This window comes from Lepidothrix coronata, unplaced genomic scaffold, assembly GCF_001604755.1.
Source record: "Lepidothrix coronata isolate B3197 unplaced genomic scaffold, Lepidothrix_coronata-1.0 Scaffold71, whole genome shotgun sequence".
Taxonomy (NCBI): domain Eukaryota; kingdom Metazoa; phylum Chordata; class Aves; order Passeriformes; family Pipridae; genus Lepidothrix; species Lepidothrix coronata.
Genome location: NW_016690251.1, coordinates 137,567 through 147,674, shown reverse-complemented (window position 1 = coordinate 147,674; position 10,108 = coordinate 137,567). Strand labels below are relative to the sequence as shown.

The 10,108-nt window shown below is 51.4% G+C and overlaps 1 protein-coding gene and 1 long non-coding RNA gene across 4 annotated transcripts in view; one reads left to right on the top strand and one right to left on the bottom strand.

The window, feature by feature from the left end:
* LOC108499266 overlaps positions 1–420 on the bottom strand; it is a 4,352-nt gene extending 3,932 nt beyond the window's left edge. The window contains exon 1 of one of the 2 annotated variants that reach the window (XR_001875481.1): positions 341–420. This is a non-coding gene — a long non-coding RNA (uncharacterized LOC108499266). Of the gene's footprint in view, positions 1–66; positions 128–340 lie in introns of those variants that run through there. The other variant, XR_001875480.1, reaches the window with a different exon arrangement.
* PPP2R5D (protein phosphatase 2 regulatory subunit B'delta) overlaps positions 288–10,108 on the top strand; it is a 28,155-nt gene continuing 18,334 nt past the window's right edge. Inside the window, exons 1-5 of one of the 2 annotated variants that reach the window (XM_017818924.1) lie at positions 288–368; positions 1,173–1,256; positions 7,869–8,076; positions 9,217–9,416; positions 9,816–9,926. In XM_017818924.1, coding sequence (XP_017674413.1) covers positions 342–368; positions 1,173–1,256; positions 7,869–8,076; positions 9,217–9,416; positions 9,816–9,926 — 630 coding nt within the window. In that variant the 5' untranslated portion in view covers positions 288–341. Of the gene's footprint in view, positions 369–642; positions 711–1,172; positions 1,257–7,868; positions 8,077–9,216; positions 9,417–9,815; positions 9,927–10,108 lie in introns of those variants that run through there. The other variant, XM_017818925.1, reaches the window with a different exon arrangement.

Here is a 10,108-nt window from a genome sequence, read left to right as displayed (position 1 = left end):
CCCAGCCCAGCCCAGCCCAGCCCAGCCCAGCCCAGCCCAGCCCAGCCCAGCCCAGCCCAGCCCAACCTGTGTCCTGGCTCGGCGGGCGCCGCTGCCCCGGAAGAGCCGCCCGCGGCCGGCCCCGCCCCGCCCCGCCTCCGGGGGCGTGCCCAGCGCCCACACGCCTTGTGGCCAATGAGAAAATTCGGCCGCCCTGCGTCAGCGGCTCGCCGCGGCGGCGAAGGCTGTTGCTAGGCAGGGCGGCGCGGCTGGCCCAATGGGAGCGGGGCGCTGCGGCCGGGCCCGGGCGCAGGCGGCGGCGGCGGCGGCGGGCGCGGAGCGGCTGGGGTGCAGTGCTCACCATGCCCTACAAGCTGAAGAAGGAGAAGGTGCGGCCCCGGAGCGGCGACGGCGCCGGGGGAGCCCCTGCTCGCGGCGCGGTGACCGGCCGCTCGCTCCCGCCGCCCCTCCCCGCCGCGGCCTTCCCTTGGCGCGGCCCTCGGGCGGGGGCGCGCGCGGGGCTGCGGCCGGCAGGGGGCGGGGGCGCGCGCCCGCGGCGGGCGGGGCGGGTGGCGCAGGAGGGCGGCGGGGGCGCGCGCCGGGCCGGGAGAGCGAGAAAGGGAGAGAAGACGGGAGGGGCGGCCGCCGGTGCCCCCCCACGAGCCCGGCCCGGCCCGGCCCGCCCCGCCCCGGGCGCTCCGAGGGCCGCGGGGATGCTCCCGGTGGGGGAGGTACGGCCACACCCTCGTCCTGGCCCCGCTACGCTGCCCGCTGGCGGGGTGAGGGCCCGGATCCTGCCGCCCGGGGCGACCGGGCCGAGGCTGTGGGTGCCCTGACACCTTGTGTCTCAGATGCGGCCGCGCCCCGGTGAAGGGCTGGCCCGGGCTGGGTGGGCGCGGGGCCCTGTCACCCGCAGGTGCCCGGCCGGGGTCAGCCTGCGGTGACCGGGACGGGATGTGCCAGCAGCGCTCCTGTGCTTTGGTCCGTGGCCTCCGCCCCAGGCGTCCGCTACCAGGGGAGCCGTTCAGGGTGCCTTTCCCAGCGGAAGAGGGCTGGGAGTAAATGCCTGAAACGGGGCATACTGCAGGGGTGGAGGTGGGGTAGTCTGTGTCAGTGCACACCTGAACTCTGCAGAGAGATGGTAAAACTCTGAACAAGGTGAAATTTTCTCTGAATATATTTTATCCTTTCAGGAGTCACCGAAGTCTACCAAAAGCACCACAAAGCCTGGCAGCAGCAGTAGCGGGAAGGATGGTGTGGCAGAGAATTCAGAAGAGGTAAGGTTGTACCTTCGGTACAGCAGTGTGCATGTACAGCTCATCTTTGGGGAGGAATGAAATCTTTCATTCTATCTACTTCAAGCTGTTCTTCCAGATAACACGTCACCGAGATCTTAAGAAATCAGAGAAGGTGGTAGTTAGTTCCCCTTGAAAGTTGGCCCAAAGGGAACAATGACTATGGAAGAGACATGAGTCTCATACCCTACAGACCTGGAAAAAGAGATTTGGCGTGAAGCTGAGGGCGAGCGCTGCTCACAGAGGTGGGCAGGGCATGGCAGAGTTGGCTGCAGAAACAGACAAGCCACGGTTATCAAGGAGGAGGAAGCCTGACAGATGGGAGCAGCTGCCATGCTCCTGTTGGAGCAAAGTGCAATAAACTGTTGTCACTTCGTGTCGGAGTGGGAGAGTACTGAGAAGCAATAGAAAGGGAACTGTTCTTCTGAGGCATTTTCTGGAGGAGTGAGATTAGGAAGTTATGGATAGGAACACTTGAAAGGATAAATTGCTACAGATTAAATGATTCTCCTTTGGTATAACAGCCATGTTGCTGAGCACAGCATTCCTCACAAGAAGGCACAGTCTGTATTCCCAGATGCGCAGAGTCTCTGTCACTCTCAGTTTTGATGTTGCCAAGCTAGATGTGTTAGAATGGCCTTAGCAGAATATGATGTTATGATAAGGTGGGCTTAGAATTAGTAGAAATTTGGGTACGCTGGAACTTTTCTGGTAGTCTTGAATTTGTCTGGCACTTAGTGCAGTTGTGGAGTTTAAGGACTGGCTCAGAAAAGTGTTGTATGCATGTCCAAGGAAGCATGTGTATATGTGTGGTTTGGGTTTTTTTTTTAATACTGCAGTTTGGCAAGCAAACTGTTCCACTTCTATATCTGTAGAAGCCTGTGTGCTCAAGTCTTGTCCGGAACATGTTGCGTTTGTAATTTGGAGGACTGGGCATAGGAGGCATGTAAGGCTAATGAAGACTAGGAAGAAATGTGTAGTTCGGTGGTGTGGTTGTAGTCAAAATAATGTGATTTTAGAGTCTCCTTCGAAGCATAGATCTGTGTTGCAGAGCCTCACTGTTAGCCACTCAGTTTCAGGGTCTAAGCTGTGCTCATGCCTAACCTGCCGTGTGGCCAGCAAGGAATCAGAATGTGACTTTGTTTGCCTTGGAGCAGGTAGCAAAGTTTTGTAGATCCTTCATCCTGGCCTTTGCCTCTGCCCATTTTATTTTGTGTATATAGCTGAAAACGGCTTGCTGGGAGAGATTCCTGAAGACTCCAAGGAATTGAAAGAACTCCTGCGTTGGCATCATGGAGTCAGACTTACCTTTTATTTATTTGGCACTCTTTGCTGCGTTCACAGCTCTGGAAAGAGGAAGGAAAGCCTGGGTCTTGCAATGCAAGGGTAATGGATAGCCATGAAAGCAGAGCGCTCTGATGTGCCCGTCCAAATCAGCAGTGGACTGTGGCACTGCTGTCCTGGTTACAAGTGTTGCAGTAAGAAGAATGTCACAGGCTACAAGCTTTCTTCTGTGACCTGAAATGGCATGTAATGTCTGCCTGGGTGCAGAAGAAACTTAGAAGTGATGCGTCTAACCTCCCCTCCCACAAAACATACCCAGCCACTTCCTCATACTCCAGACATAATCCAGCCCTTCTTTAAGATGGAAAGCTGTTTCCTTTGATCGTAAGAACAGAGAGCAGAGCAGAAAGGAGACACCTCTGCAGTGTGCAGGGCCACAGGTCTCTTCTCCCTTTCCCTGTTGGTTCTGCAGTGAAGTTTGTTCTCTCTTGGTGCTTTCCTGTCTGTCTCTGGACTGCTCTGCTGCAGAATGGAAGAGCGCTCTTTGCTTGATATGAAGAAATGTATACCACTTTGAATGCGATTTTCTTGCTCTTCAGGAAGCACAGAAAGGTATTTTGACTTTCACACTGGGGGACTGTGAGGAATTAGGTAATGTGCTGGGAGCAAGACTCCTTCCTTGTGTCAGAAGCAGGAGGTGGTTTGACTTGTGAAATGCTGGGAGTGATATTGTCTAGTGGGGTTGATGGGCTGAGCCCAGCCTGGATACCTCTGCTGCCTTTGGGAGTGTTTCATGCCCTGTGAATTCATCTATGGAGTTACAGTTGATTGATTGCCTTTTCTAGGGTGAAAATTGTGCACCAGAGAGATTTTTCCTTTTTCTTCGTACCTCAATAGATGCTTAATGGGTTTGCGGTGGGGGAGCGGCACTTGGGCAGCTCTCTTCCTGTATGTGCTTTCCTTTCTCACACCATGGAGCAGGGGAGGACTCAACTTTAATTTATCCTGGTACCAGAAAGTTGTGACTTGTTTTGGAGGCAAGTTGTCTGGCTGGTGGAATGAGTAAAGGTTACTGAAGAGCAGCTCTGTTTTGACAGATCTGAGCAAATACAGTGGAAGAGGAGCTCCTATGGGGATCTCTGTGGACGGAGACAAAGAGGGTAGGAGTCAGTCCATAAACCCCTAAGCGCAGTGCTTTGTTCTCTGCAGCGAAGGAGCTTTTAGTGGAGCTGATCTGGAAGGGCAGATATGTTCAAAAGCAGACGCATCCCCACAAGGGAAGGCAAGTGTTTGAGTTCCCTTTTAAGTACAGGGTTAGATGCTCATCTTGGGGTGAAGCTATCTGATGTGAAGAGCCAGCAGAACTTTGCCAGGCCCTGGCTTTGGCGGGGGCAATTTGCTTAGGGAGAGATAAGGAGTAAAACAGTGGAGTAAAACACGAGAGCAAGGAGTGGGAAATGAAAGATTTGTTTAGTTCATTCCCTCTGGAACATGATGAATATATGAATGCAGAGAATTTCTACATAGCTATTTAAAGAGAAAAAAGAAATAATGTCAGAGACCAAGGTAGCATTGGATGAGAGGATGAGAAAGAGTTACTCCTCCTGGCCAGAAAGACTGGGAGAGGCAGCTGGGTGGGGAAGAGAGTTAATGACCTGGAAGTGGGAGCAGGGATTAGCAGCAGCAGCAGCAGTAAAGAGAGGAGTTGCTCTGCAGCCTCGAGGGCAGCTTGGAGTCTCCCTGATGAGATTTGCAGCTCTGGGAGAGGGTGCTCCTTTTCAATGATCTGCTGTATTTTCGTGTTTTGCAGATATCTCCATGGGGCTTGTTACTGCAGTACCTGGAGTTCGTTATTCAGAGACAGGCGTTACAGTGTGCTGATGTTACTTCTGAGGCAGAGAGCCTGATTTTAATAGGGAAGCTGTGTAACAGCAGACAAAGAGAGCAGGTACTGACTTGAGGGATGGGAAGGAAAGAGTCATCACAGGAGGAGGAGCTGAGAGCAGATCTGGGCTGAGAAGCTTAGCAAGCAGGGGATGCTCAAGGGACCAGTGAGGCAGAAGGGCTTTCCGAGTGGCTATGCACCCAGCTGCAGTAGGAGTGCCTGCAGAGGTGAGGTCATGCATGGGTGGGGGAGCGGAGGAAAAGCTTGCACAGCTCAGGGTGGCTGGGGGAAGAGGATATCTGTCCCTGGGAGCCTGGGGTGAAGAGCAAGCTTAGGGCCTGGGGCTCACTGACTTGTGCAGACAAGTTTCTAGCAAGGAGGAGAGGTGGTGGGAATCAGTGGGGAGGAAGTGCTATGGAGCCAGGGAACCTGTGCTTGGGGGAGTTGGGGCTGGCCTGTCCTGTTGACACAAGTAGCTGCTCCACCACAGTGGGAAAGGTGGGGCTGCCGCACCACACTTGGGTGAACAACTTTATGCAGTTCTCTGGTCACTTCAGCATGTGCAGTGTAACAGCCGCTGCAAAACAGTGTCTCCCAGGCTGTCAGCTTTGCCGTGATGGTGTGAGCCCTGCCTGTCAGGAGGGGCTGAGCCTGATCAGGTAGATGTGCACCTGCAGCCATGTCAGCTGGTGTTGGTGTCGGGGAAACAGTCTGTGGAGTTGATACCTGTGCACGAAGAGAAAAGCTTTCAGGTTCAGCAGCCTGCTGTGTTTTCAGGGATGGAAACTTCAAAGAAGAAAGTGTTAGGAAAATTAAAATAAGCTCCTTCTGATTCATGTGACCAAGGTAGGAGGTGTTGAAGGCAGCAGGACAGCAAGCCTGCCACAGGAAACACCTCCTGAAAGCAGGTATTCAACTTGATACCAGGAAGTCCATATAGAAGCAATCCATCCTAAACCCTCTAAGCATTGCAGCATAGGAGTATATTTGACCTCCCCAATCATTAGGTTTTCTCTAGCAATCTTGGTTGTGTGACTTTTGTGCATGTATGACTGTTTCCTAAATAATTAGCAGGTAAACCTGAAGCTGTGTTTTGTCTCTCTTCATGCAAGCTGTTGAAGACTGAAGATTACTGAAGACTAGTGACAAGGACTTTTCTAGCCCCCTGATCCAGCCTGTTCACATGCAGTGCACATGCCATGTTCAGAACATTTGCCTGTGGCATTTCTGGGTGGGTGAGGAGTGCACAGGCATGTCTCATCAGCTAGGAGGGCCCATGTGTCTTGCTTCCTTCAGTGTTACCTGCGAGGCCACCACTGCATCTTCTGTTTCTCTCTGTATGATTTTTTGTCTGTGATGGCTCAGCATTCCGGTTTTGCCCTTCTTCCCTGTGGAAGGAGAGTGATGTAGAGTAGAGGTCTAGCCTTCCCAAAGGCATCTGGACAACATCTGAGTGGCTCACCAAATATTCAGAGTGAGGAATGAACTTCTCAGTCTTGTAAGGTTGCCAGCAAGGATTTGTCCTGATGTAATTGAGGAGAGAACACTGTTTAGGATAAGTTACCTCCAGTTTGTAGTCTAGGCCTGCTTTGTTTGGCAGCCACTGCTGTTTTCATCACAAAGCAAGAGCTCATCTCGCTCCCTCCTCTCATCATGGGACAATGCTGCTCCATGAAAGGAATCAGATCAAATGTAAATTGAAGAGAGTTCAGATCTTGTTGTCCCCCCACACTTTGGCTTGGAGCTGAGCCTGAAACAGAACCACTCAAGATTTCCTTCAAACAGAGCTAGACCAGAACAAAAATATTTCTGATTTCTCTTTAAAAAGTAATGGCTTGGCAAAACAATTGGTGTTTTGTGTTGGGTGCTGTTTTCCACAGGGAGTCTTTGCACTTGCTCTACAGATCCAAATCTGTAGAGCAGCGTCTCCTTGTAGACAGCTTTCCCTGTTCCTACCTTGCTGCCTTCCCACATGCTGCAGGTGCAGTAACTCTTGCTCTTGCACTGTAGTGCTGTGCTGCACCTCTTTAGAAACCAGTTCAGGGAACAGACTGTGCAGAGTAAGCTGCAGCTCAGCTGCTCCTCACAGGAAGAGACTGGCCGTACCTCATCTGGAGAATGGTGAGCTCTGGTGAGCTCCTGCACTGCTGATGCACTCCCTCAAAGTACTGCTGGTCAGTGTTCTGGGGAGATGTGTGTATGTACCACTGTGCTCTATGTGGCTGTTGGGAGTTTATGGGGGAAGAAGGGAGTGATGTCCAAAGATGTCACCCACCTCTGTCCCCCCATCCATTGTGCTATCCCTGTTGTATCCTAAACACGTTCATTCTGCAGATCCTTGGCTTCATGTACCAGCAGTGCAGTAGGCTGGGTGCTGTCTCCAGCTGAATCCTCTGCTATAGGCTTGCTGACAAGATGTTGCCCTCTCCTCTGTTAAGTTTTCCACAGGTTGGGTTAGTGTGAAATGAAAGGGTCAGTTATTGAGTCATTATGACCCAAGTGGGACTTGAACCAGCAGAGCTTCAGCAAGGTCAGAATAGAGCTGAACTGAGCAAACACCAGCTTCAGTTTCTAGTCATGGGTTAAAAATGAGAAAGTGCCTCTGGAAGTGCAGTTTAGCAAGCGTGAAGTGGGAGAGGAAAGTGCAGGCACAGAGTTTGTGTGGCTAAAAGGGGCGATGTGATAAAAGCACATCTACAGAAGTTCAGACAGCAGTGAGGTGGAGACAGCTTGAGAGGATGGAGCAGCTAGGGTCGGTTGGGAGAGCTCACAACCTGCGACCTAAGGTTGTGTATGTATGTACGTACGTACAGTCCACGTGGTTCGTAGACTCGGTGCTCCTGGTCTATGGATGCAGCAATGATTTTAGTGGTCTTCACTGTTGCCTTTCCAGGGCCATTGTGTCTGCTCTGTACTACACACTGCTTTGCTTTTCCCCAGGTTTGTTTTTTTTTTGCTTTTTTCCTGCACAAGGACAAAGAAGCAAATTGCTAGTTTTCTATACTTGCTTGCTGTAAATTGTACAGAGTGATGTAATTGGAGACAGCAGCACACTGAGATTTCTGTTTGGACCACAGGAAGTTTTTATTTCTGCTTTTTTCTTCTGTCAACAGACTTCTGTAACCTGTTGAAAGATGTGACTTTGCTTTCCATATCCATAGCACTTGCTGTGCCAAGAGGATATGGTGTCTTTGTGGTGCCTCACAGATATAAGTAAAACTGTTGCCTACTTTGCAGATCTGGTGCAGATGCAACCAACAGATCTAGAGCTGGCAGGAACAGGTGAGGTGCACTTAATTGCAAGTGCAGCAGTGAAAAACCTGCCCAGTTTCTTCAGTCTAAGAAGATGCTGATGGTGTCTAATTGCTTTTGAGGTCTTTAGGTAAAAGACTTCTGAGTGGTTTTACTCTTTTGTCTCTCATCAGGCCCAGCAGCCTCAGCAGCAGCCACAGCAACCACAGCAGCAGCCAACATCAAATAAGCGACCCAGTAACAGCGCTCCCCCACCAACCCAGCTGAATAAAATCAAGTACTCAGGGGGACCCCAGATTGTGAAGAAGGAGCGCCGGCACAGCTCTTCTCGCTTCAATCTGAGCAAAAACCGGGAACTGCAAAAACTCCCAGCCCTTAAAGGTAAAGAAGCTGTGGGGTGGGAGTGACCTGCATGACAAGCTGTGCCTTCTCCAGGCAGAGTGTGGTGGTGTAAGGGCTCTTCCCAAAGCAACTCTGACAGTGTATGGCTAGTCTTGCGGGCAGTGCAGCAGGGATATTCTGGGAAAAGTGCTTGGCTTGTCAGCAGGTAGAGAATTGATGGATGGCCTAAAAAAATCAGAGGATTCTCAATGCAAACTTCAGTACTTACCTTCCCATTTGAACTGTTTAAACCCTCGTGATTTTATGTACTGAGGACTGCTTCAGATTCTTCAGCAGATTATGCAGGAAAGGATGAAGTGCAGAGACCTTGATGCAGACTGCCCTTGATTCCTACAGCCACCTCTTCCTGTTGGAGGACTAGGCCTCCTCCTCATTGTGTTTCCATTGCAAATTGTAGCCCTGCTATTGAAGCTCTCCACCTTAGGGCAATTACTTGGTATTGACACTTAGTGAACATAATGTTGCAATTAAATATGATTTAAGTGTGGACAAGAAGAAAGTGTTTTCAGCAGTCACTCAGCCAGACCCATTGCTGATGTGGCTCACAGACACAGGCAGCCCTTTTAGGAAAGGCAGCTGCCTTGCAGCTCAGTAGCATTCTGCAAGCAAGAGGTAAGTTCGTGTCATTGGCCAAGGCAGTGCATAGTTTCCAGTCATATGGAATAAAAAAAGAGTATAGAACCCCTGCCACCTTGGCCCCTCTCTTCTGCACTGCTCTCTGGGCGGAAGGTTAGGCTACAGTGTGCACTGTCCAGATCCCTTTGTGTCTGTGCTGTTCAGAGCGCGGGTGTTACTGGTCTGTGATGGGAGCTAGTTGAGTTTCTTTTCCAGGCTACCCTGCACAGGGAAGAGATCAGTGCTTATCAGATTAGAAACTGCTACTGTCTTTGAGATCCTCTCGTGGGATAGTTGCTTCAGAGGCCTTGCAGTCCCTCTCCCTCCATTGTCTCGTGTCCATAGCAGGGGCAATGCTGCCTCTCCATCTTCCCCACCCATGAGTTCAAAGAGGATGTGACAGGGGAGGGGAAACCACAGGGAGTGAACCACATTGATATCTGGGGAAACCAGGAAGATGTTCTGCCTATCTTCAAGGACAGATGTCCCTGCTTTCTCTGACAGATGCTTCTCCACACGAACGAGAAGAGCTTTTCATCCAGAAGCTGCGGCAGTGTTGTGTGCTTTTTGACTTCATCTCTGACCCTCTCAGCGACTTGAAGTTCAAGGAGGTGAAGAGAGCAGGCCTCAATGAGATGGTGGAGTACATCACACACAACCGTGATGTCGTCACTGAGGCTATCTATCCTGAAGCTGTTATCATGGTAGGGCATGGGGCCAGTATGTGCTTGCATGCCAAAGAAATAGAGACTGTTCAGAAGTGTGTGGAGGAGGAGGGGATAGGGATTTATCAGGGAGGAATGTGACCCCAGTGCTACCTATTCCTTATTATCTGCCCACCTCCAGAAAGAGAAGTGGGGGCAGAGGGGATGTCATGGTGACAGTGCTTGCTGTAGGGAGAGGTGGAAGCTCTTGTCTCGGGCATAGACAGCACTTGTGGAGTTTCTATGCAGACTGTTACCCTACAGCCTGCAGGAAGGGATTGGTTTGTGGGTACAGCTGTGGCAAATCACAATACGTTGCTCTGCAGTGAAGGATTTGCTATGTGGAGGACCATCATGAGGTGTGGGGATGTCATTCATGCACCTTTTCACTCACCTTAGTTTTCAGTGAACCTCTTCCGGACACTCCCACCATCATCCAATCCCACAGGAGCAGAGTTTGACCCTGAGGAAGATGAGCCTACATTAGAGGCTGCCTGGCCACACCTTCAGGTGAGGAGGAAGGGGAAATATAGATCTGGTGAATTTATCTCCAGGAAGTTGAGAGTCCATGTAGGGCTGGAGCCTGCCAGTCTTGCCACTGGCTGCTTCACCAGCCTGCAAGGGTTCCTGGGGAAGGACCAGGCCTGCCACCCAGGGGTCAGAGGTGGCTCTTAGGCAGTACAGACAGCAGG